Source organism: Cetorhinus maximus, chromosome 7 (genome assembly GCF_964194155.1).
Source record: "Cetorhinus maximus chromosome 7, sCetMax3.hap1.1, whole genome shotgun sequence".
Lineage (NCBI taxonomy): Eukaryota > Metazoa > Chordata > Chondrichthyes > Lamniformes > Cetorhinidae > Cetorhinus > Cetorhinus maximus.
The window spans coordinates 28,175,447-28,203,242 of record NC_135885.1 but is presented as its reverse complement, the minus strand read 5'-3'; the positions used below and the strand labels follow the sequence as shown (position 1 = coordinate 28,203,242).

Sequence of the window (27,796 nt, the reverse complement as noted above, 5' to 3'; positions counted from 1 at the left end):
TGCCCCCTCATGGCAATGCGCTGGCTATTGATTGGAGCAGAGCTTTGACAGTCCGCATCCCACCTCAGTGTTTGCATCGACAGCTCTTTATCAACGGGAGAAATATTTGCAACAATTGCAGCCTGTGCAAAAACCCAACATCTCGTGTTGGGGGGGGAAGTCACAGCAGAGCTGGAATAAACAATGCAAGGTCTGAAGGACTTAGATTTAAGGGGACCTCCACCTTCTGAATGATAGATGGAAGTTCTTGAGCGACTATATCTGAAATCTGAAGCAGCTGCAGCAAAATATCATCTCCAGTTATCGGAATCGCTGTGGGTTACCTTGAAAAGCCCGCCGTATTTTGCCTGAAGCTTAAACTGGGATCCAGTGAAACATTCAACAAGGTAAGCATTTTGATCCCAACAAAGCGCCAAAAAAAAAACTACAGCGTTTCAGATCGCTTAGTAAAACACAATTTCTACCTCAAGTTAACTTTTAAAAATTTGATTTATTTGTGTTCTGGCACTGATTCGAATTGATCGCTTGGCCAGGTCCCCCTACCTTGTTAAACACTGGTAGATCTAAATAAGAGGCAGGGTTTAAAGATGCTGTAGCTTTTCTTGCAGAACTGTCTTTACGCGCTTTCCTCTTGGTTCTTGCATTTGTTCCCATTGTTGCAAATCCAGAGATCACCCACGCCAATTATTTGATTTTTCCTTTTTTTTAAAATAAAAACGATGCTGTGTTTTTTTTTGCATTGTGAAGATTTGAACCTATGGAAAGGAAATGGGGGGAAAAAAAAGATGGTAACAGTTTCTGGATTTTTAGATCAAAAATGTTCCGCAGTATTCTGCAGTGTGTTGGGATTGGAAGAAATGAATCTCTCTTTAACACTTCGGTTGGTATTTCTGAGCCCGCATGTAGTTTGGCCAGAGTTAATTTTAAGTCAACTTCTGACAATGTACGGGAAAATCTAGTGTGTCCTCGTACAATAGATGTATCCCCTCTCTGCCACTTATGTACAATTGGGAAAGGAATTCTATTATCGAAAGCTGACCCCCTTTGCCGAGGAGGTAGAATGGTCGTGGTAATGCTTTAGTTGTGGTCGTATCAGGGTTTTTTTTTTAACGCGGTTATATCCCTTCAGGATACATCAGTTCTGTACCTCAAGTTCTAAATGTAGATTAGCTGGGATATACTACCGCAAGACAGCGTGCTGCACTAAAAGCTTTTCCACTGGTATACTTGGCACACCGAGCGCTTGAGTTTAAACAGCAAATCAGTAGAAAACTGGCCGTAGCTGTTTAGCTTGATGTGAGAGCAGTTTAATGTGCGATGACGAAATGACTGGGTTAGAAATTCCTTAACACTCGATGGACTACATTTCTCATCCGATTGGCGAAATTGGTGGCTAATTCAATTTTTTTTTAAAAAACCATGTCACGGAAAACTGAAACAAAAATAGAAAATATCCTGCAGGCCAGTCAGCATCTGTAGGGGGATAAGATTGCTGATGTGTTAAGAAGATTTCTGCCCAGAATTGCCGCGTTACTTCCCAAATGCTGCCCTGCTTGTTCGGTTTCTGTTTCTTTTTTTGTCCCATGGTCTTTCTTGCTCTTTATATGCACCCCCATTATCAGAGGGTTACTAATCATGATTCAAATGGGGCAAGCAGAAGAATACTGCTCAAGAAGTACCTCAGCTGGTACAGGAATTGAACCAACACCGTCAGCATTGCTCCCTCACCAACTGACTGAGAAACAGACAGAATAGCCAGATAGTCAGCTGACCTTAACAGCCACCCGCTTCCATCTTTCAGGAACCTCCCCAAGTCAACAATTACTTTAGAGCAGGACAAAGACACACAAACTAGACATTTGCACATTTGTTAGATGTGGGGTTCTCTCAGTCAAATCGATTCGTAAACTGTAGTTGGAAATGTTAAAAAAAAGAGGGTAATGAATGCGAAATTCCCTTCGTAATCAGTCTCAGATTGAGCAAGATTACCTTATAATTAACTGTGGGGAAGTACAGCATGTAAAAAAAAGCAATAAAAATTGACGGTAGGTTCTTTAGTTTCATCCGAAGTTTAAAATGACTGCATTGTCCCTTTCAAAGTTACAATGAAAGGCTGTTTGTGAACTTTTCAAACTACTGTTGGGTAAGATAATTGGCCATAGTCCACAAAGGACGATAGGCATCATTCTCTCCATTAGACAGAGACACCACTCTGCAAGTGGGGGGCAGGATGAGGAGGCTGATCTCCAAGAACTATTCAGCTGGCATGAGGATAGAACCCATGTGGTTGTCATCACACTCTAGCCAATTGAGCTAACCCACCCCCAACTATTATTGGGATTCTTCAGTCTCTTTTATTGAAAACAAATTATAAAACCAATCCTAAAATAACTTGGGCGAAATTTAAAGACTACTGTTTGAGTAATAAAATGTGAAAATTAGGAGGCTGTAGTTCCAGATTTAACACACATTCCAGTCCAGGTCCCAGTTATCTCCTCCTTCCCATTACCCAGTTGTCTTCATATGTGTACAAAAGCTAAACACTGCGGAGGCTGGAAATCTGAAATAAAAACAGAAAGTGCTGGAAAAATTCAGCAGGTCTGTGGCAGCATCTGTGGAGGGAGAATCAGAGTTAGCGTTTCAGGTCAATGGCTTTTCATCAGAGTTTCTCTCTCCACAGATGCCGTCAAACCTGCTGAGTATTCCCAACATTTTCTGGCAAACGACATTAAAGAGGGTGTCAGAATCGGGCACAGTTACAGGAAGAGACATACTTTCAACTAATAAAAGTTAAAATCGTTCTCAACTACCCCCCCAGAGTGGTGCGGAATAAGCTGAACGTTTTATTTTCACATTAAGCTGAGCTGTTGCATTTTGTATTAAATAAAACAGAAAATGTTGGAAAAGCTCAGCAGGTCTGGCAGCAACTGTGGAGAGAGAAATGAAGTTTAAGTTTCAAGTCTAATATGACCCTTCTTCAGAACTGTATTTTGTGATGAAAATGACAATCTTACTACCTACCTTTTCCAACAATGTTCAACGTGAAATGAAAAGGACATATTCCTATGGTGCACATAGCCAAACTGTGTTTTCAGAAAGTTGTGAAAATCTTTATTTTCCAAAGCACATATAGATACGGAATTTCCTGCAACAGCGAGGCCAACGCCGCATGAATTTCGTGCCCTGATTTCGCGATTGTGAATATACTCCAAGCATAGCGGCGAATTAGCAGGTCCAGGTATGTTTTGGAGAGAACCATGATTCAGTTCACATGCGCCACCCTGAAAGTAGGGGATGTTTATCAGAAAGGGTCTTCCAAATGCATTTAGTTTGTTTCTTAATGAAAACGAATATGGAACTGAAGAATTTCCCGGGCGTAATTTTTTTTTTAGTGGAATTGTACTTCCATAGTTCTCACTAAATCTGAGATTACTGTAAAAGAATTGGCTAAGCTTCAAAACAGCATAAATTAAGGAATTGGCTGACTAAATCTATTCCTTTATATATGTGCTTTGTCCTCTTAGAACTTCTTTGGTTGTAGCTATTTCACGTATGTTTTTGTAGGATTTCTCTTTGTTGATCTACATTGCCCTTATTAAATAGTTTGTTTATTGGTTTCCAATATTCTGAAGAATACCACTAAATATGCAAATACATCACTACATGTGTAGAGCTTTTAGTTACCCCAACCTCAACTATTTCACAAAAAATAGAAGCAAGATAGAGGTGCAACTGGTACAGTATTAACAAAGAGTGATGATGGGTATTGTAATGGGCCGGGTTCTACAGCAGGGATAACGGTGAGACTAGCAGTGCTCATCATTATTAAAGTGTAAATTGGACAGCAGCTTCCAGCAACTACACATATGTTGTTCAATGCATAAATTAGGAATTTACTGTTGGAGCTGTCCTGCTCCTTTAAAAATTGTGCAAGAATAGTATCTCACCAAGAGGCTCACAATTAAAATACATGGAACAGTGTGAAATTATTGTATTGACATGACATACACACATACACTAGAAAAAAAGTTATGGCTTATCCATTCCAGTGCAAGTCCATTTTGATGGTGTGGTGATTCTTAATTACAGCCAAACAACTTCTGTGGCATTGAGAATTTACTTTAACAAGCGTGATTCTCATTCCTTCAGATTTTAATTATTATTGGAGATTTAAAAAATATATATTTTTCTTTTTTAATATTTTCTTATTGCCTCTTTTGTCCTACTCTCTTAATCCAGCCTTTCTTTCACTCTCCTTATTTCACTTTCTGTGCCTTATTTGACTGAGAATTCCCTGTTCTAACTGAAATTTTTGGCTTCATACTCTGCACAGCTCATTAACGATTCTTCAATCCGATTGGTTAAAGAGATACACAGCTACTTGCCCTGTTCACAAAGGTCCCAGGTACTCTGTAGTGGGTGCAGAACTTTTCTGATAGTTGGCTGAGAGATGCTCCCCATGCAGAGGCCCATAAAAAGTCTGTGGGCAAGTGCAAGTGTAGCAAATAGCATTTGCCACTGTCGGCAAAACCCAGCCCTTAAATGCATGGGCTGTTGTGAACTTGGTTTGCCTTGTACTTACCTGCAAAGCTACAACATTTACCAGCCTAAATCCAATAATAGACCCTTACAGAGGTTCTGCAGTTCATCCTTGCCCCATGGTTATTCAATATGTAGCTTCTTAAATTTCTGATAAGCTTTATACTTGAATTAGACTCTGTGGAATGAGAAACAGAATTAATATTTCACGTGACCAATCATTAGAGCATTCCAGCATTTTCTGTTTTTATTTCTGACTTTCAGTATCTGCAGTATTTTGATTTTGTTCTTGAGTTAGATTGTCCTGAGCCTTTGGAAATTTATTGGAGCAGGTATCAGAACAGAATGGCCTTTCATCTGTTGACTGGGAAAAGGGGCAAACCGTCTCCTTTTTCTGGATCTGTCAGTTAAAAATAAATTGTTTTTCAATTAATGATCCTGGTTAACTTTTTCTATTGTTTCTGTTGTTGTAGCCACATGCCATAAATTCTAATAATATGAAAACTCATGAATGGATTCTGTAAATCTCCTAGCAGGTAGCTGATGTAATTTCCTGCCATTTTAGGTGAAAAAATAATAGCTGAACTGCTATAAATCTTCTAAATTCATACCTCAAGTTGCTGCCAGATCTGAAAGCACCTATGGTGTTAAAGACAGCATTGGTTTAGGAAATTTGTGATCACTGGTGATTTTAATGGGAGCAGAGTTATGATTAACTTGTCACTGTTTTGGTGAAGTTAACAATAAAGTCACATGAAATTATGGGGTGGAGTAATGGCACAAATCATTTATGCCATAATTTCCTTTTTTTTTCTGTAAGATGGGCACTACAATGGGGATGTGTCAATTAAATAGTGCAAGTCTGCAGAAAATTCTGTACCATTTCAATTCCATTTTGTTCCAGCAAATGAATAGATAGACTTCAAATGATAGAATGATGGACATAATTCCCTGATGACCAGTGCAGTGAGTTCTAATGCACCATGCCATGTAAATGTGAGAAAAGAATTGTTATGTAACGCCTGACTCTATTGTGAGTGTTTTGAAATGAGGATGGCTGTGTGTTTCCATGGAGAGGAAGCATTGGATCTGTGCTTGAACATCAAATTCCAATAACTTAGCAGGATACTTTTATTTCAACTTGAACAAAAACAAAAACAAGTAGCAAAAAAATGTTTTGGATTGGGGGAGAGTGGATTTTAGTAAAATAAGGCAGGATCTGGCCAGGGTAGACTGGGAACAGTTACTTGTGGGGAAATCTACAGAGGAATAGTGGGGGGTGTTCAAAAAGGAAATGGGGAGGGTACAGACTCAACATGTTCCCTCTAGGGTGATAGGAAGAAGTAACAAGCCCAGAGAACCATGGATGACCAGGGATATCCAGGTTATGATGAGAAGGAAAAGAGAGGCTTTTAGCAGGTACAAGGGGAGCAAATCAGTGGAGGCATTAGTGAAGTACAGAAGGTGCAGGGCAGAGCTTAAGAAAGCAATTAGGACAGCAAAGAGGGGATATGAGAAAGCTCTGGCTGGTAAAAGTAGGGAAAATCCCAAGATGTTCTATAAGTATATCAGTGAGAAGAGGATAACTAGGGAAAGAGTAGGGCCCATAAGGGACCAAGGGGGCAATCTATAGGTGGAGCCTGAGGACATCGCTAGAGTGTTGAATGAATACTTCACATCCATCTTCACCCAAGAAAATGAGGATGAATGTATGGAACTCAGGGAGAGAGACTGCGAGGTTCTTAAGCAAATTGATATAGGGAGTGACAAGGTATTGGAGGTGTTGGCAGGCTTAAAAGTGGACAAATCTCCAGGTCCGGATGATTTGTGTCCCAGACTGCTGAGGGAGGCAAGGGAGGAGATCGTAGGGGCTCTGACCAAAATTTTTAATTCCTCTCTGGCCATGGGGGAGGTGCCAGAGGACTGGAGAACAGCTAATGTGGTTCCACTATTTAAGAAGGGTTGTAGAGATAAGCCAGGGAACTACAGACCAGTGAGTCTCACGTCAGTGGTAGGGAAACTATTGGAGAAAGTTCTGAAGGAGAGTATCTATCTCCACTTGGAGAGGCAAGGTTTGATCAGGGATAGTCAGCATGGCTTTGTCAGAGGGAGGCCATGCCTAACAAATTTGATTGAATTTTTTGAGAAGGTGACCAGGTGTGTAGATGTGGCTAGTGCAGTTGATGTAGTTTATATGGATTTCAGCAAAGCCTTTGACAAGGTCCCACATGGGAGACTTATAAAGAAGACAAATGTACATGGGATACAGGGTAATTTGATAAGGTGGATTCAAAATTAGCTTAGTTGTAGGAGGCAGAGGGTGATGACAGAAGGATGCTTTAGTGACTGGAAGCCAGTGTCCAGTGGCGTACCACAGGGATCTCTGCTCGGTCCCCTATTATTTGTCATTTATATAAACGACATAGATGACGATGTGGGGGGTAGGATTAGTAAATTTGCGGCTGACACAAAGATTGGCCAGGTGGTTAACAGTGAGGTTGTGTGTCTTGGGCTACAGGAAGATATAGATGGGATGGTCAAATGGGCAGATAAGTGGCAGATGGAATTTAACCCTGAAAAGTGTGAGGTGATACACTTTGGAAGGAGTAATTTGACAAGGAAGTATTCAATGAACGGCATGACACTAGGAAGTTCTGAGGAACAAAGGGACCTTGGCATGTGTGTCCATAGATCTCTGAAGGCGGAGGGGCATGTTAGTGGGGTGGTGAAAAAGGCATATGGGACACTTGCCTTTATCAATCGAGGCATAGATTACAAAAGTAGGGAGGTCATGTTGGAGTTGTATAGAACCTTAGTGAGGCCACAGCTGGAGTATTGTGTGCAGTTCTGGTCGCCACATTATAGGAAGGATGTGATTGCACTGGAGGGGGTGTAGAGGAGATTCACCAGGATGTTGTCTGGGATGAAACATTTAAGTTATGAAGAGAGGTTGGATAGACTTGGGTTGTTTTCGTTGGAGCAGAGAAGACTGAGGGGTGACCTGATCGAGGTGTACAAGATTATGAGGGGCATGGACAGGGTGGATAGGGAGCAGCTGTTCCCCTTAGTTGAAGGGTCAGTCACAAGGGGGCATAAGTTCAAAGTGGGGGGCAGGAGGTTTAGGGGGGATGTGAGGAAAAACATCTTTACGCAGAGGGTGGTGACGGTCTGGAATGCACTGCCTGGGAGGGTGGTGGAGGTGGGTTGCCTCACATTCTTTAAAAAGTACCTGGATGAGCACTTGGCACGTCATGGCATTCAAGGCTATGGGCCAAGTGCTGGTAAATGGGATTAGGTAGGTAGGTCAGGTGTTTCTCACGTGTCGGAGCAGACTCGATGGGCCAAAGAGCCTCTTCTGCACTGTGTGATTCAGTGATAATGTGCAGAATGAAAATGTAATGAAAAGGTCACTTTACATAAATGTAGAGAAAAGTGAACTTAGTTAAAGAAAATATTGTCACTTGTGCTCCTTCTAATGGACATCAGTTGAAGCTTAATCCAACTTTTATAACATCTTATTTGACTAGCTGAAATGGCTCGGTTTTTGTTGGAGAATGACTGTTATGTAATAGAATTTCAGTGTAGTTGCTATCTTGTGAAAGGTCTACAGTGTGTAAAAAAGCAGTTTTTGTTTGTGTTTCTTTCAGTTAAATTCTTAAACTTATAATATTTATGCAAGGTTAACGTAAGCATTTTTTTTCAGTAAGCAACCTGAAATCAGACTGGTTACCCTAGCGATTTGAAGTGTTAATTGATTGTTCAATTGGGTTGTTTATTGTGTTACAATCTTAAGCATTTAAGATTATGCTCATGAAGCATTTCCTGTACCTCCTGAAGGGATCAAGCATCATGCTTTGATATTTGCATTATAGTTGGCATTTCAAAAAGGTATGGACCAGCTATCTGTAATAGTCCAGATAGAGAAACGAGCCTTTGTTTATACCCTTAGTTGCCTGAATCATGGTATACTTTAACCTGTTGTGATTAGTAAAAGATGAACTCTGGATCATAAGGGACGTGAGATCCACTTATGGTTGTGACCAGTGATGCTGTTCCCAAGATGATATTCGGAGCAAAAACCCAAAAAATGTAAGAATGTGTGTATGTACAACTTGTGTTTTCACAACTTCTTTATTGACACTCATGACTGGGCAGGTTGACTCCTTTATGAACCAAACCTTGCGCCTTTACCCTCTATCATGTACATGTGCTACAAGTTAGTATACCATGTTTAACAATGAATCCTTAGTCACTTTATTATATTATATTTTATATAAATATATTTTATTATATTATTCTTTGGAGAATATGTAGAATGATCACTTTGTTTTCCTGTTGCCTCAGAAGGTGGAAGATAATGCACCACTAGACCATTGTTTTTTAGTATTAATTCATGGGGTGTGGGTGCCACTGATAAGGCCAGCCTTTATTGTCCAATCTTAACTATTGCCCTTAAGAAAGTAGTGGTGAACCACCTTCTCATGTTGTTGAAGTCTTAGTGATGTAGGGACACTCACAGTGTTAGTAGGCAGGGAGTTCTAGGATTTTAACCTAGTAGCAATGAAGGAATAGCAAGGTATTTCTAAGTCAGGATGGCATGTGACTTGGAGGGGTAATTGCAGCTGGGGGCATTCCCCAGTGTCTGCCGTCTGTATAAAAGAGATAGAATTTGCAGTCTAGGAGGTGCTGTCGAAGAAGCCTTGGTGATTTGCTGCAGAGTACCTTATAGATGGTACACTCTGCAGCCACATTGGCCAGAATCGTCCCAGCTTTGCACAAAGTGTGGCAGTGCGTGAGAAAAAGAACATTTTATCCATCGGCCATAATGGCGGGTTTTCACACCATATTGTCCTGCCTCATTAATCATGCATTCCCGGGAAACAGGCCATTTCGCTGGCAGGTGGCCTCCGATTCGCCCACCACCTCCCCACTTCCTCACGCTGGGAGCCATGTTTAAAGTGCAGCCGTGCGCAGACCTCTCAGTGCTTCCACCCAGGACTGCTGCACAGAATACAGGGCCCCGAAAGGCAAGAAGACTGCAGCCACCCCAAATTCAACGATGTGTCCCTGGAACGCCATTTGGACTCTGCGGAGGCCTGCTGTAATGCTCTCTAGCCCCGCTCAGGCTGCAGGAGGGGCAGCAACATCACCAATCCGGCTTGGGAGGCGGTGGCAGCAGTGTCTCTGCCACAGTCTCTTCCCTGTACTTTGTGCAACCTCCCAGCACACTGATGGTGTGCCTTTGCTGTCACTGGTCACATCAGTCATGCCTGCACCTCGATGGGGCTTATCAACGCTGCCAGAATGTCTTGGGCTGGCAGCACAGGGTACCGTCATTCTCTCTGTGTGCTCCCAGCACCTTTGAGGTGTGGCTGGCCCCCAATCTCATCAGCATCTGTGTCCATTGACATTGTGCTCCTGAAGGGTTTCCATTCATGAAGGATGTCATATGATCAGGAGAAGTTAAAGTTTTCCCGCTGCATCTCCGTGATATGACCCTGTTCACAGAGCGCAAGCAAGATTCCATCAGCCAGACAGGAGTCAGACATTCAGAGAGGCTATGTGAGGATCTGTGGAGTGTCCCCTCCATGTCATCATCATCCTCCTGGAATGTAGGGACTATGGGCATCCGCTGCGTCTCCACGACAGGAGCCTTATCACAGAGGGTATGCGAGCTGCCATCAGCCAGACAGGAGTCAAACAGTCACAGACGCAATGTGAGGACCTACGGTGTCTTCTCACTGCATGTCATCATCATCTTCCACAAGTCTAGCAGCTATGAAGGCCTCCTGAGTGGGCCTGCCTTGTCTGGCAAGTGCATTGGCCTCATTGGCATCATCCTCGCCTTCGAGGACCTCATCATCCTTATCCTCTTTGATGTCCTCCTCATCGGAGTAGACGTGCAGCTCCTCCATCTCCTCCTCAGCCAGCTCCTCTCCCAGTTGCAGTGCCAGGTTGTGAAGGGCGCAGCAGCTGATGATGATGCGTGACACCCTTGGTGGATGATATTGCAGGGCTCAATCAGACCATGTGCCAGAATCTCATTTTCAATTCCAATGGTTTGCTCCACCAAAGTGCGAGTTGCAGCATGAGCCTCGTTGTACCTTCGCTCTGCTGCAGTCTGAGACCGCCACATGGGCATCATCAACCACGCCTTCTGTGGGTAGCCCTAGTTCCGAGGAGCCATCCCTGCAACTTCTGTGGACCCTGGAAGACGTCAGGGATCTGTGACCAACTGAGAATGTAGGAGTTGTGGACACTCGCTGGAAACCATGCACAGACCTGCAAGATGTGTTTGTGGTGGTCGCACACCAGCTGCACATTCAGTGAGTGGAAGCTGTTGAGTTTGACATAGTGGACTGCTTGTTGCCACAGAGATCTGAGCGCCACATCAGCGCAGTCAATGGCACCCTGCATCTGTGGCAAACCCGAAATCTGGGCAAGTCCCAGCGCTTTTGCATCTTGGCTTTCCTGATCCTGGGTGAAATGCACAATGTTGTGGGACTTCGTGAAATGGCATCCATGACTTCATAGATATGTTTGTGTGTGGAGGCTTGTGATATCGCACAGAGGTCAGCTGTGGAGCCCTGAAAGGAACATAGAAATTGAGTGCCACGATCACTTTCACGGCCACTGGAGTAGATGTCCTCCATGTCCCCGTGGCACCAAATCCTGCAGCAGGTGGCATATGTTCCCTGGACATGCGCAATCTTTGGCGACACTGGTTCTCGGTCATCTGCAGGAATGACAATCTGTAGACCTGGGTCTAGCTGGGCACAACCAGCGACAACTCGCTGTAGCTCTTCAGCGGTGGAAGATGGAAGCTCGTCAGGCGAGCATTGAGCTGGTTGAGTCTTGAACTGACAGAATCATGTGTGAGGCTGTCAGCATCAGATAGGCTTAGGTAGGGATAATATTGCCGAGGTATGAGTAGGTGATCCTGATGCAGAGGAAATGGGGTTGAAAGCTCCGAACAGCATCAAATAGTATGCTGAGGTTGCAAACAGCTTGGTTCAGCCTGAGACAAGGATCGGCAGAGTGATGTAGCTATTGGCAAGGAAAGGGAGTTTGTAGACAATGGCTTCAGTTTTCCCAATAGTTAACTGGAGGGAATTGTGGCTCATTGAGGCCTTATGTGAACAAATGGAATGACAGCACAATGGCGGTGATGAGGATGTTAACAGCATACATATGGATGTTGACATCATGTCTTCGGATGATGATGATAAGGACAGCAAGAAGATGAGAAATAGGAGGGGCCAGTCTTTTTGGGAGACTGCAAGGGAGTGTTAGACTTAATTATATAGCCTAACTTATGTAGCTAAGTCCTTGAACGAGGTCTAATGGCCTCTATGACTAAAATGAAACATTTTTGTTTAGTTTTGGCTTGGTGCCTGGGCGTTTAAATCCAGTTGCACAGCCAGAAGCAATTAAATTTCATGCCCTGACCTAGGTTGATACGAATGTTGTGAAGATGGTTTGAACTTTTTTTTAAACGCTAGCTTGAGTTGATGAGCCAAACCACATTCAAAGAAAAATCCACTCAATGACTCATACAGTAATGTATATGACAGCCAATTATTATAAATCAAATCATCGCCTGGTAGTACAGAATTTGAGTATTGCTGAAAAAAGAGACATGTTGTTGAAGTTTTTCGTCTAGCACTCATCAGGACAGATGCAAGATTGCCAAATTTCAAAGGGAGCAACAATTTAAATTGCATGAGAAAAGGATGTTGATTGGTTGGCAAGTTGACTCTGCTATGTCGAGCTGTTGCCATGGAGAATGCACCAGATAACTATTGTCTCTCATGCTTTTGTTTAATCCAAAAAAGGCACAATGACTGGACATCTCCCTGTTGCCTGCAGAGGACAGGTTCCTGCATAGGAATATATGTAGCTTCTAGCAAGCATAAAAGTGCTACATTGTAAGCCTGACTGATAATCTTAAATTGGTTATTAGTGTAATTCTTAGCACACTCAGGATTGTTCGGCACATGCTGTCCGATCACGAAATCACATCTAATGTTAGACATTATGTTCTAAGTTTTACAAGCATGGGCTGGTTGAGTACAGTCAGTACCCTGACCATTCTGAACAGCTGAAGGGATGTACTGATTGATATGATTTGCCAGTCATTGGGACATACAGCCTACGTACCTGACATCATACTGGTACTGAAATTCATATATCACATTATCCATTTTTATGGTAAGCCGGACATCATTGTTTGTGGTTCAGGGTTCATTGGTTCTTTACAGAGTGTATAGTGGGTGAAAGGGCGTGCATTTGCCATAGGTTGGCTGGAGGCTAAGAGGTGCATGTGGGTGGGTAGAGGGGCATGGCCTAGCTTGGAGGGTATGAAGGGCCATGGCAGGGGGGAAGAAGGCTATAGCTTGGCATGGGAAGCATGAGGGGCCATTGGGGCTGGGTGGCGTCATGAAGTGGCATGAGTTAGCATGGCTTGGGCATGGGGCATGGGGAGTGTTTGGGGAGTGAGAGGGTGAGGGCTAGAGGGTTGTTCTTTCTTTTGCTGTCATTATTGCAACTGGGATGAAATCCCAGAGCACCAAAGTAGGCCTTTAAAACAGCCCACCTCGGCACTCAGCAGCCCCTATGACTTCCTCCGAACTCTTTCTGGGGACACTGGCCTGATTCCAGTTAGCACCCACACCCCCGGAACAAAAACCTGCTGGCACTTTCTCCCAAGGCGAGCGGGCCATGCCAGGAAATTTCCCAGCTCCAACTACACACTTCTAGGATGAAAATCCAGCCCTCTGTATCCAAGTTCCGAGGCAGATTTTCAAAAGCCTGTGCAATTGCTTGACAACGCCTTCAGGTTTACCAACAGGTATTGAAAACAATAAACAAATAAGACAGCTGGAAAACACATTTTTAAACCTGGATATAAGGTTACCTAAAGTTTGTTACCTATGCAGGGTGAACCACTGAAGGCTACATTTAGTGGACTTATTTGGTTAAAAAGAAACTTAATGAGGTAAACTATGGGGAGAATTTTCTCCCTGTCGGGGAGGGGGGGGGTGGTGTTGGTCAGGAGCGGGCGCGGGCGGGCGTGCAGCCGATTGCCACAGGCTGCGCACTGCCATTTTACGTGGGGCGGGCCAATTAAGGCCCGCCTGGCGTGATGCGCACCCGGAAGCGCTGAGCACTCCCTGTGCGGGCAGGGGGGAGTAGGCTGAGTCGGGGCCTGTGCTCTTTTGCTCATGCGTACGACAGAGCACAGAAATCTCCCTGAGTCACAGAGCTGCCTCAGGGAGATTAGTATGATTTTTAAAAAATTTTAATAAAGAAAAGAAAATGTTTAAGACATGTCCCCTCATGTGACAGTGTCACATGAGCTGGGACATGCCAGTGAATTTTATTAAAATTTTTAGTTAAAGTTTAAAAACCTTCATGAAACCTCATCCCACCCATGGATGAGGTTTCATGATAAATGCAAAGGTCGCCTGGGCACTTCGCCTGCCCACCAACCTTAAGGTTGGACGAGCAGCTCAGTTAATCATTTTAATTGGACTTTAAATGGCTTTAATAGGCCTTTGACAGTTCAGCGAGCGCGCAGGCGAGTCCACTGCGCGCCCGCCAAACTGAGGATCTGAATGATGCGCGGCGACGTCGGAACGCAGATCCAATGTCACCGTGCGTCATTTTACGTGTCGGCGAGCGGGGCCTGCCCCTACTCGCCGACCCGAAGATTCTGGTCTATCTGATTAGGGTGCCAGATAGAAGGAGAATTCAATGCGTGTGTCATATAAATATGCTGAAACCACCATCTGGAAGTTCCCCTCCAAGCCACTCATCATCCTGTCTTGGAAATATAACGCTGTTCCTTCACTGTCACTGGGTCAAAATCCTGGAACTCCCACCCTAACAGCACTGTGGGTGTACCTACACCACATGGACTGCAGCGGTTCAAGAAGGCAGCTCACCACCACCTTCTCAAGGACAACTAGGGATGGGCAACAAATGCTGGCCCAGCCAACGATGCTCTCATCACATGAATAAAACAAAATGGTATTATGATAGGGAATTTAATTAATTTAAAGGTTGATACTTCAGGTAGTAAAGTAGGAAGAGAGTGATATGACTATACCTGAGGGTTCGGATGGTGAGACAGAGATGGAAAGTTTTCAATTTGAACCCCTCCCCTGCCAGGTTAATCAATACAGAGGTGTTAAAGAATTTGGATAAAATATTACACCACCCTCCAACAGTCTCGGGCTGTCAGTCAAATTGCTAAGAAAATATGAGTCACTGTGTAGAAATGAACCAGGACGAACTTCTGTACCTATTCATGATGTTGATGTAGAAAGTATTCCACCCATCAAACAAAACTCTTATAAACTGAACCTGGATAAATTGGCTCAAGTCAGAGAAGACCTCACATTAATGTTGAATCGAGAAGGATCAAACAAAAGAAAAAAATGACTGGACAGTGTCTTGACAGATTGCCTTCAAGAGACTAAAGGCTGCCTTAATAACTGAGCCAGTGTTGACCGCTCCAAATTTCAATAAACCATTCAATGATGTCAGTGATGTGGACGTCAGAGCTCTATTGTTACTAGATGCTGATGTTAACACAGAGCGTCCAGTCAGTTCTTTCTCGAGAAAACGTAATCCTTGTCAGTGAAATATTCCAACAGTTTAAAAGAAAGCTTTAGCTTTGTTGTGGCTCTTTAACTGCTTGAAATATACATTTCCAGAAAGGCCAGAGAGTCGGTGATCTACATGGACTAAAATCCATTTGGGTTTTTGAAGAAATTCTGGAATTTCCATCTGCTGGATTCTGATGCTGCAACCATTTACTTTAAAAATTGTTCATGTTGTAATGAGGGACAATATAATTTTAGGCGCTTTGTCCAGAGTTTGACTATTCGTTTAAATAACTTATGACTGCTTTGTGTTTGTTTGTTATCCTGGGTATACAGCAAAGCATAAACTAATGATGTAACCCTCAAGGTCAGAGGGAGTTGGGACTTAGCTCCTGATGATAACATAAAATATGGAAACCATAAATTCTAGAGTAAGAATGGTAGAAAAAATGCAAAAACATAACACCCAACACCTACTGATTCAGATGCAAGAGTGCTACTATTTCTTAAAAATCCTTCATGTGAGGTTTTAATACATTACTTTGCAAACTGGAAGATTTAAAATAGCTACGATGCTTACAGAAATTTTTCATCTAGTTTTGTTACAGAAATACCCTGGACCAGAGAAAGAGTGGGAAATGTCTGCTGGTGTGGAAAAGGCTTGCCATCAATGTATTTCAAAAATCGCCAGCAATGGTAAGCAACACAGTTTTCTTTAAATTGTTAACTATCTTCTTCCTTATTGCACTAACTAAAAAAAGGCCTCTTATTGATAATGACAGTATAATATCTTTCTTAAATTTGTTATGCCCACAGCCCAAATTCAAGACTACCCAACAATTAGACAGTCCATCGGTACAGTGTTGTTCAGATTTCCAGTACTGAGTGCAGAAGATTGTATTTAATAGAAGCACATAGAATAAATTACATTGTTAAAAGACCTATCAGGATTCTTAATAACTACGAATAGATTTGGACGCAGAAGATCAAACATATTGGATCATCTAGATTCCATCGTGATTGGCTATGTGAAAAGCAGCGCTAATTTGCATCTGTATATATGGCTACTGGGAGTAATTTTGACAGTGGGCATGACTCTTGACTGACAGCACAAACTTGGATAATTGGCCCTAATGACTCCAAAGACCCGTTGTTTACACAATGCACTGTCAGTTGATGTAAGACCACTGAAGGTTGTTTATGAGAAGGAAGATCCACACAGCTGTTTGCAGTGCTGTTTTCTTAAAGGCCAATTCTAACCCTACCCACCTGGGGGAAACTAGGCAGACAGGTAGTTAAAATTGGCCAGGTGACATACCCACCACTACCCCATGCTGATCCTGCCACCTTCTATTTTAACCTGTTCTTCTGAGCAGGTGGTAAGTACACCTACTTAAGTTGATATGTTTTTTCTTTGAATATGCAGATCAGGGTCCAATGATGAAGAGAAGAGTTTGGACAATTTGGAGTTTATGGCAGATGGGGAATGGGAAGACAATAAGAAGAGTAAGATGAATCTTGAGTGTTAGTTATGAAGGGGTTGAAGTGAGGGTAGAGCTGGAAGTAAGGGTCTTTGGTGATGGATAGGCTGTGGATTTTAAAACTCAGTTCAAGCTTGAACAGGGAAGTAAGATTATACCCTGATTGAGTGGCCAGGAAGGGGTGAAGGCATTGGCAAGGCAGCAGAACGTTTGTGGAGAGGGGAGGGGGAGCTGAAACTGGTGGCTTCAGTCTTCCTAGTGTTGAGCAATAGGATATTGTAACTAATCCAGAACTTGATATCTGTTAACATGGAGGCAGTCAAGAGATTGTGAGAAGGTGTAGGGAGATAGAGTTTGAGATCATCTGCGTAAAAGCTGACCCCCCGCCAACCAGCCTGCAGATGGCATTGCTGAGGAGCAGTATGTGAACAAGGAAGAGGATGGGTTAAAGGATAAATCTTTAGATGTGGTGTGGAGAGGGACAAGAAACCATTACTAGAGATGCACTGGCTGCATTCAGATAGGTAAAAGTGGAACTGTGCAAGGGCTGTCCATGGATGATGGAGGAGAGGAGAATTAAAGACCATGGAAAGGTTGGAAGGGTCACCAGAAAGAGATCCTGTATCATCTTTTGGGAAACCGGTGAATACAGCGAAACACTGAGTGAGATGTTGGATATTCATTTCTACAAATAGGAAACTTCAAGCTTAGAAGATTGTTTATTCTAGGTATGGTATAAGCTTAGAGACAGGTTCATATCCAAACAACCCCTGTGGGTGATTTCCTTAGCAAATTCTCTGTTTATTGAAGCCAGAATCTCTCGGCAAGACCATGTTCTAATTCTTGGGCATACCCCCAAATCGACTTCCAGCAGCAAGAACCACTCCAGTGACTCCTTGTTCCGTAATTCTCCACAAGTCCCATCTCTTCGAACAGAGAACCAGCTCTCACCAACAACCTGCTTAGTTGCTAACAGAACCAGTCTTCACCTCTGCTCTTTACAGCAGCAGCTGTTTCTGTCACCTCTCCCTCCGTGTCTATGTGTCCAGAAAAACAGCTACCCCCTCTTTTGTGTCAAGGTGTGAGAACAGCCATTTGATTTTCGATAGGTTTTGGTTACAAATCACACGGACCTGCCTCTGGGCATAATTAGTATGAACACGAAACCCTCTTCAGGCTATTTCACTTTAAATTAAAAAAGGCAGTTTACAACAGTCTTATAAAGTCTCACATTTGTAACATAGCTGTGGTGTTCAGGGCATGATTTCAAAATTTGCAGATGATACGAAGATTGGAAATGTTGTCAACTGTGATGGGGATAGTCTTGAACTTCAAAAGGACATAGACGCGGTGATGGATTAGACAGCCAAGTGGCATGGGCAGCCAAGTGGCAGATGAAGTTCAATGCAGAGAAGTGTGAGGTGATTTTTTGGCAGGAAAGATATGGTGAGATAGTACAAAATAAAGGGAGAGCCTCTAAAGGAGGTGCAGGAACAGAGAGAACTCGGTGTATACGTACATAAGTCATTGAAGATGGCAGGGCATTTTGAGGGAGCAGTTAATGAAGCATATAGTAATTTAGGGTTTATTAATAGGAGCATTGAGTACAAAAGTAAGGAGGTCATGTTAAACTTGTACAAGACACTAGTTAGGCCTCATCTGGAGTACTACGTACAGTTTTGGACACCATACTTGAGGAAGGATGTGAAGGCTTAGGAGACAGTACAGAGGAGATTTACAAGAATGATTCCCGGAATGAAGAACTGTAGCTATGAGGATAGATTGGAGAGGCTGGGACTGTTTTCCTTGGAGAAAAGAAGGCTGAGAGGAGACTTGTTAGAGGTATTCAAGATCCTGAGGGGTATGGACAGGGTAAATAGTGAGAAACTGTTCCCACTCAAGAGAACGAGGTATTCAAAAGGGAATTGGATTGCTATCTGAAAACAGAGAATGTTTAAGGTTATGGGGATAAGGTAGGGGAATGGGACTAGGTGGAGTGCTCTCTCAGAGAGCCAGTGCAGACTCAATGGGTCAAATGGCCTCCACCTGCACTGTAAAGATACTGTGATATAGACACCATTGTGGTCGACTTTTGTGCAGTCTTGTGGCAAATGTGGACCGTTGTTTCCAGGATAGATGAGGATAGGTGGGCAGTTACAACATGCTATTTGTTAAAGAACAGTTCCTTAGGCCCTAGAATAGGTAGCAGCAATTTGATGGCTTTGAGATTTTTTCACTGTGTATTGAGAACAATTTAATTGTCGCAATAATTAATCACATATGGAAAACTTTAGGTCAACATGCAATTTTCAGTTATTTCATTAATAGATTTGATGAGAGATGTTTGAGAGTGTTTTGGAAAACTCACACATTACTTGAAAACAATTAGGATTTGTGAAATGCCCTGGCTTACTGAATTTGTGTCTGTGGTGTGTTACAGATTAGAAGCATTGCTGATTGTGTGTCTTATATTGTGTGGAGTGTATGCTTGGTTGAATTATGTAAGTTTTTATATTTTTCCCTTGTGGGTGCAGCTTGACTATAATTCCTGTCTATTAGATTACGGAGTGAACATTAAAGAGGTGTACACTGTATGCACCTGAGCTGTATACAGTTCTGTTTAGGGTAAAGTGTGACTCTCTGCACCTACTGACATGTTTATTCACATTGTGAGATGATGAATAATATAAGGGATGGGGGTCAGCTGTAATAAAATAGTGGATGAGAGAAGGAGAAGGGAATGAGAAAGGTTGTTTTGTATCGTTTGCATGAAGTATTTGTAACTTTTAATTTTGGTTGAAACGTGTCCAAAATTACCTAAAATCCAGTCGTTCAAAGAAAAGATTCAAAGTTTTCCAGTCATCTCTCAGAACACACAAGGAGATGGCACAATTTGGAAGAATGGTATATATGTTTAAATTTGCTGCTTGTGCCTCTTTCAATCAGGGACCATTGCCTCCTCTGTTCTGGTGAATAAAGCGCTTCAGACTCAAAACCTGTGGGCAGGATTTGCCCAAATGACATATTATAGTTTCCAATTGATGTTTATTAGAATCACAAGTAATGCCAAGATGTTCTATTACTTTATTGAGCCTGTTTGTTTATAGGAAATGATGCAGAGTTTACTGCTCTTTGTATCCTCATAATTTAATTTCCAGTATGGTGAAAACAAAGAATTTGACATCTTTATCTATTTATGTGCACAGCTTTCTTTATCTTTGGGCTACTTGCTTTCCTTGCACTGCCGCTGTCAATGGCCTTTGTGGGTGAGATACTTTATTTTCATTAAATATTGCATTAGAATGAATATAGATATTTTAGCCATGCCAACTGGTGTAAGTTTTGTTCTTAAATGAGCTGTATGCTTTAATTAAAGTAATTAATTTATTAGCATTTTATTTGATGTAAAGTGCTAGCAATTCAAAACTGCTGTAATTTCATCTCAGTTTATCTCCTTAGTACATGAGTTTGCCAGAGTTGCTATTTCTTGCTTTTTAAAAAATAAATGTAATGGGATGTGCATTCACCTCGGTTAAATGATTAGACTATCTCTAGATGCATATTTTTATTGAAGAACTACCTTACACAGGCTGAGCTGAACAGCTCATCAGAGATATGAAAAAATGCATGGCATCTGCTTGCAGGGCAATATTTTTATTGGTACTTCAGAGTTAAGTACCTCAGAGTTACAGTCTTCTGAGGTGCCAGTAGTCAGCACTTCTTTAGAAATGTCTTTGGCATTCGGAAGCATCAGCATCACCTCATTTAAGTGCACAGCGATGTTGTTGAAGTCATGCTTACTGCAGATGACAAGAACTAAGTGCCTAGAGCTTTGACCCTTAGGCTTTAAGAAGCCAACATGAGTAAATCAGAACAATTGTTCACACTGAATCTTAGTGGAAAACAGTTTGGAATTTTATTTATGGACCTAGAAATATCAAGGGCTGGATTTCCTCCATCTGTTTTGGGTGCAGCTGAGGTGACCAATGAAGGAAAATTAGGGAGTTAGATATCAGGTCTCTGGACCAAAAAATATACCAGCGGATGTTCCATGTGGCCCACTCAGGTGAACACCTTCAGCACCTCACCTTCTGCTCTGCTGCATTTAAATGATATCGAGTGACTGGAATTTTCTGCACAACCATATCTTTCTCATTTACTACCCCCTGGCCACCAACAGTGGAGAATACCTAAGAGAATGAGGCATTGAGAGGATCCATACCTGAAGGACATAGGGGTCTGTAGAATTATTTAAAACTGGTTTGAATTATTATTAATGGTTTGTAATTTTTTTGTCAACTGTTTTTCAACTTTCTTTAAAGCTTGTAGATCTTCTTTAATAATACAGAACTTGAGCATTGCTGAAAAAGACACATGTTGTCGAAGCTTTTCATCTTGCACTCATCAGGACAATTCGCAAGAGTACCAAATGTAAAGGGAACAACAATATATACTTCATGGGCAGAATTTTCGCTTGGTGGGTGGGCGCGCGCCCGACCCGCTCGAGTGTGAAATGACGCGTGTTGATGTTGGCCGAGTGTGCTGACGTCAACGCGCAGTCACGCAATAGTTCGGTTGGCAGGCGCGCCCGCTGACAATTAAAAGGCCATTGAATAATAAATTACCCTAAATTTTTCGTTGCTTGTCCAACCTAACAGTTGGCGGGCAGGTGAAAAGGCCAAGTGGCCTTTGTATTTTTTTGGAAACCTCATCCACGGTCAGGATAAAGTTTCCAAAAGCAAATACAAATAAAATAAAAGTTTTGCAATTGAATTAATAACATGTCCCGGCTTGTGTGACAGAGTCACATGAGGGGACATGTTTTTATTACGTTTTTATTTTCTTTATTTGCTTTTTTTGACAGTGCTTCATCTCCCTGAGGCAGCTCTGTGCCGCAGGGAGATTATGGAGCGCTCACTTGCGCCAAGTTTGCACTCAGCCAGCAGCCCTTCCCTCATCCACCCCCCGACACAGGCAGCTGCCACCTGCATTTCACGCTGGCCCACCTTAATTGGCCCACCAGCATGAAATCACAGTCTGGTGCCTATCGCGGGCGGTGGTCAGCTTCCCAACCGCCCCCACCCACCAAGGGCAAAATTCTGTCCCATGAGAAGAGAGTGCTATTGGTTGGCAAGTGGACTCTCATTGGTAGAGGCGTAGCCATAGAGAAAGCACCAGTTAACTGATGACTGATAGTTAACTGCCAAATTTTGTTTAAATTCAAATCAGGCAGGTTGACTCTGATTAGTCAAGGTATTGCCCTGAGGAAGGAACCAGAGAATGGCTGTCACGAATTTGTTTAGTTGTAACAGGTACAATGTGTGTGCTTGTTCTTTCTGTCTGCAAAGAACATGGCCCTGTGTATTAATATATGTAGCATCTGGCAATGCCTCTACCAATCAGAGTCCACTTGCCAACCAATCAGCACTCCTCTTCTCATGAAGTATATATTGTTGTTCCCTTTACATTTGGTATTCTTGCGTACTGTCCTGATGAGTGCAAGATGAAAAGCTTTGACAACATGGGCTGTGTCTTCCGGTCGGTGAGCGGGGGGCGGAGCTCGCCCGCCGACGCGTAAAAGTACGCGTAAATGTCCGACGAACTGTCAAAGGCCTATTAAGGCCATTTAAAAAGTAATTAAAGTGATTAATGGACCTGCCCTTCCAACCTTAGGGTTGGCGGGCAGGCCGGGAGCCCTGGCAGGCTTCTGAAAAAGCATGAAACCTCATCCACGGGTGGGATGAGGTTTCATGAGGTTATTAAAATTTGTATGAAATCTTTAAATCAAAGAAATTGACATGTCCCACCTCATGTGACAGGGGCACATGAGCGGACATGTCAGTAATTTTTTTTCTCATCTTTATTTAATGTTTCATACCTGAGCCGATCTCCCTGAGGCAGCACTTTGCCTCAGGGAAATGAGTGCGCTCTATTGTGCGCGTGTTTCTTAACTTTTTTCAATTTTAAAGATATTTTTATGTAATTTTACCATATTTTTTTTAAGTTTTAAGATCTGGCACAGGACTGAAATGTGGTAGCAAATTTCAAATGCTCACTACTCTCTCTGCAAAGGAATCCTTCCTAAATCATTTAATTGATCTCTTAGCGACAATCGTATACTTATTGGTACAATCCTCATTGCAACTGATAACTTTTAAAAACAGATTTGAATTCCCAGTGACTGATTCAGAGAATCACAGGACAACATTTCACATTTTAAGACTTTTACTGTGACAAAAAAACTAAAATCAACATTGACTAAACATTGATAGGTAACTATCACACTAAACTACAGAAAAGATATCCCTCCTTAACTTCCTCACATGACCAAAAGACCCACACCGCATTTAGACATTACGTTGCAGTGTCTGCAGAATTGTAGCCTTTACAGGAACCAGTCCAATGGGCTTGCTTCTCCCTGCTTCACTAAGTCGTAACGTGCAGTGTCTGTCGAAAGCCTTTTCCCTCAGAATTCTGATAATCCCAAACTGCCTTCCAGCAGCAAGGCCAAATCTGGTGATTCCTTCTCCTGCCACACCAGAGTGTATTTTAATCTGTCTTAAATTTCCACGGGTTCCAACACTGCAACCAGAGAATGTGCTCTTACCCACATTCTGCCTGGTGGCTAACAGAGATCAGTCTTTACCTCAGCTGTTTGCAGCAGCTCCTGTTCATGTTTTTTTCTCTCTAGAACTCTCTCTTTCCCTCTCTGCCCAGGGTCTCTGTGTCAATGAGCTGGATTTTCATGGAGTCGGGCGGATGGACCTTTAAAATGGCGGCCGGGACATGATCTTGGGTTGCCCAACCCCATTCCCACCTCCGATTTTTGTCAGCTTGGGATAATGGTGCAGGCTGGTGTGGGTTGTGAGCCCAAACCCTGCACTCCCAACCTGGCCAGCTCCATTGCAGAGATAGGCATCTCCTAGCCCTCTGCAATATTCATGGAATCGGACCAGCTTTTCAATGAGTCATGGTTCATGGCCCCTCAGAAGTGTCATAAACTATAGTCTAGATGAGATAAAGTTCAGTAGGCTTACCCATGCCCTTCATGCCAACCGATGCACCTCCACTCACCCCTCATGGCCATTTATACCCTCCCTGCCAACCTGTGCTCCTCCACCCACCACCAAAGGTCAGCCCTGCCAATATATGGTGCTTCAATGCCCATCTACCCAGTATACTCTCTATTTATAGAACAAATGAACCCTATTGAAACGGCATCATATGTGAAAAAAGTTTTCAAAAAAGTCATTCATTCATAACTTTCTTGCAAAACCTTCTTTTACTACAGCCATATAAAAGTGTCAATCAAACAGCCCTTTAAAGTAACAATAGCAAAAATGACAAGAACTTGCCATCTCTTTATCTTGCATAAATAAACATTGAGAAATAGATCCAAGAGAGAAAGCTGTCAATCAAGTAATGTTTTCCCTTGGGCACAGCCGTTTCAACAAACTAATGGATGTTAGTGCTCTCAGGCAAGAATGCGTAATGAGGCAAGTCTGGAAGACATTTTCTCTTCAGTGGGACTGCGTGTAGTTCCAGCACTTGCCTCTGTTTGAACCTGGTGCTGCTGGAACTACAGAGCTGCCAGCCAATCAGATTGGCTAGAAGCTCCCTAGGGTAGGACTTCCTCCCTGATGGGGGTGGAGGTCCCACTCTGATCCAATTAAGGCTGTCCCCAGGACAATATCGCTGCAGGGAGCCAGATTTCTGGTCTGCGAGATGCTGATTGATTTTTAGGTCGGTGGTGGGGGCGTGGGTAACTGGTCACTGTGCATTGTGACAGTATAACTACTGTTGGGAAGATTTCTAGCAAAATCATTTGGAATAAATTCATGGTTTTAAGTAAACCATGAACACTCCTAATTTTATATTCGGATTTCTAATGTTGCCACATGGAGCAATCAGCAAAATTCTCAACTTGTGTTTTGTGCCTGTTCACTTCATATCGTCTATCCCAATTGCATATTTTAGGAATGAAGTTCCTGGATAGCTGCCCAATTCAGCCATCGATTCCACTGTATTTGCTGGTTGGAGGAATAATCGGCAGTTTGAAGGTAGGGTATCACTATAAAACTAAGTGCATGTCAACATTTATCAACACTTTTGTAAAGAACATGCAAGTCTAGCTGGTCTGTAATCCTTGAAGTGAAATACAATTTAACATAGCTTTGGGTTTTGTCCTGTTTGTGAATTGTTCCTCCATATTCAAATAGAAGCAGCCATAAGCAAGTGCCCTATTCAGTGTGAATACAGATATTTGTTTACTTGATCCTATTAAGGGGTTTGACAGAGTAGATGGTGAGCAGATGTTTCCCCTGGCTGGAAAATCTAGAACTTGGGTTCACAGTTTCAGAATAAAGCTTGATCATTTAGGACTGAGATGAGGAGAATTTCCTTCACTACAATACTTGTGAATCTTTGAAATTCTCTACCCCACAGAGCTTATGGATGCTCAATCATTGAATATATTCACAACAGTGATTGATAGATTTTTGGCTACTAAATGAATCAACGGATATGGGGATAGTATGGGCAGGTGGAGTTAAGATTGAAAGTTGGTCATGATCTTAAAGAATGGCAGAGCAGGCTTGAAGGGCTAAATGGCCCACTCCTGCTCCTCTTTTTTATGTTCTTATGACCTTGAATTAACACTGTTTTGCTATAATAATTACACAGGTCACCTTCTTGCTCTATGATTCTGCAAAAATGAGACAACTCCTTTCCAAGTCTGTCATGATTGGCGATGATGATGATGATGAATATCCCTGGCGACAAAATCTGCACCGATATTATGTCCATGTCACACTCAGTCTGTTCCTCTTTGTGTGGTTTATATTGGGAAACTACTGGGTATTCTCTGCGTATCTGCCCAATTTCATTCCGCCTTTTCACCAGCCTCAGGATTACTGCGATAAAACGGTGTACATATTCTCAGTTGTTGTTCTTATCATAAGCCACACAGTTTTAGGCCTTTTGGTACTGTGCACTTGCTGTTTATTCTCTTTCTCAAAGCAATCTGATGATTCAGAAGAAGAGTGAAAAGCAGGCTGAAAATTAGGCACATGAAAATATGATTAAAACGGGAATTCCCGATTAAACTACACAGTTTCAAGAAGTCAGACCTGGTTCAGCTATTCCTGTTATTTTCAGGTCTGGTCTGCTGTGCCCTGTTACACAGATTCTACTTGTACATCTAAATGAAAATGTCGGGCTAGATTTTAAGCATGTGCAGCCCTGCAACAGGCATCTTTGTGCATTTTCCACACTTGTTTGAAGTTTCTCAGTGTTTGCACTTGCATGCTACTTCAAAATCTTCAGTGATAGTTTAAATGATTTGGCTCAAACTGAGTCAAGGCACATGGGGGAACTGATGCTTCAATCTTTTGAGAAATATGAGAGTGCAGGTTCTGATTTATACCATCTGGCTTCAGGCGAGAGAAATATGTATTGGACTCAGAAGTTACTAATTTAAGGTACTTATGGTTTCTGATACATCCTGAAATCCATTCACCCCGATGTTGGAAGCCATGCCTTCAACCATTTAGGCCCTAAACTCTGAAATCCCTGCCTAAACCTCTCCACCTTCATATTTCCTAATTTGAGACTCTCTTTAAAACCCAGTTTATAATCACTCAGCTACTATCTCCCACTTGGGCTCCGTGCTCATTTTAATTTTATTACGTTTCTTTGGAACGCCTCTTGTCAAAGTTGCTAAAGAAATGCAAGTTGTTGCTGTTGGGATGTCTCCAAAGTAGCTGGACCAGGCCACCAGGTCTTGTGGCACTAACTACAAGAGAAAATTTATTCGAAATAAATAATTTTGCGAGGCTTTCAAATTAGAGAATGGCTTTAACATCACATGCTCCTGGTAGCATGTAACTGGTTCATGTCACTTTGTTAAACAGATACTGTTCCTAGAGCTTATCAGGTTTTACAGTGGCTGTATATGAATGACATTACAGAATCAGGTCATTCATTGTATCTGGGCTGAGAAATATGTTGAGTGGCCAACATGACAGTTAGGTTTTCAGAGTGAGCTGTTTGCTCTGCTGAGCCTACCCACAAAACAAAACTGCCCAATATGATGTGTCCCCTCAAAATACATTTTTAATATGGATGATGTGCATAATACTATAATATAGGTGCATTGAAGAGACCAAAAGTAAAATCTCTTGTCGCCAGGCTAGTGTGGCACCGCTGCTAGTTGCATCACTCTGTTAACTTAAATAAATGATAAGAAGATAAAAAGCAACCCCATTAACTTGAAATGGCCTTTCATGTCAAGTAACTAAACTTAATTATGATGAATACTGAAAAAGTAAAGGAAATGTTCTGTTGGATTTTTCTGATACAGTTCGAATTTGAATTCAATCTTAAACATGGTTTTCTTTCTATCTTTCAATTCTCTTTAGTTAGGCCAATATAAATCTGGCAATTTTGGATGAAGGAATGGAGAGGGTTGATGAGGGGAGTACAGGTGATATTATGTATATGGACTTTCAAAGGCGTTTGATAAAATAATATAGTTGTTAGCAATATTGAAACCTATGGTATTAAAGAGGCAGTGGCTGTGGGGATATATAATTGGCTAAGGGAACAGGAAGCAGAGAATAGGGTAAATGCTTGTTTTTCAGATTGGAAGAAAGGGGGCAATGGAATTCCTTAGGGTTCATTGTTAGGATCACAGCTCTTTGATATATATATACAACGTATATATATTATTAATTATTATTAATATCAATTACATATATTAATGACCTGGACTTGGGTACACTGAGCCTAAGTTCAACACTTGCAGGTGACACAAAGCTCAAAAATGTAGTAAACAATGAGGAGGATAGCAACAGACTCTAGGAGGACATAGACAGACTGGTGAAATAGGCAGACATTTGACAGATGAAATTTAATGCTGAGAAGTGTGAAATCATTAATTTTGGTGGGAAGAATGAGGTATGGCAATATAAATTAAATGCTACAATTTTAAAGAGAGCTCAGGAACGGAGAGAACTGGGGGTGTATGTACACCTTTTGAAGTTGTCTTTGAAGGTTGCAGGGCAAGGCCATTTAAAAAAAAGGCTTATGGAATCCTTGGCTTTATAAATGGAGGCAAAGAGTACAAGAACAAGGAAATTATGTTACACTTTTATAAAATATAGGTTA

The 27,796-nt window shown here is 42.2% G+C and overlaps 1 protein-coding gene across 1 annotated transcript; it reads left to right on the top strand.

The window, feature by feature from the left end:
• The first annotated feature begins 142 nt into the window (after positions 1-142).
• Positions 143-27,796, top strand: LOC144682444 (transmembrane protein 272-like). Its single transcript, XM_078544845.1, has 5 exons — positions 143-386; positions 15,747-15,845; positions 19,837-19,896; positions 24,608-24,690; positions 25,313-27,796. The coding sequence occupies exons 2-5, from the start codon at positions 15,788-15,790 to the stop codon at positions 25,673-25,675; spliced, it is 564 nt and encodes a 187-aa protein (XP_078400971.1). The 5' UTR covers positions 143-386; positions 15,747-15,787; the 3' UTR covers positions 25,676-27,796.

Excerpts from the sequence above, each read along its gene's own strand:
- LOC144682444 (XM_078544845.1), top strand. The coding sequence starts at position 15,788 with ATGTCTGCTGGTGTGGAAAAGGCTTGCCATCAATGTATTTCAAAAATC. Across the intron at positions 15,846-19,836 it reads TTCAAAAATCGCCAGCAATG|CTTTCTTTATCTTTGGGCTA; the intron begins GTAAGCAACACA and ends TTATGTGCACAG. Across the intron at positions 19,897-24,607 it reads GCTGTCAATGGCCTTTGTGG|GAATGAAGTTCCTGGATAGC; the intron begins GTGAGATACTTT and ends TGCATATTTTAG.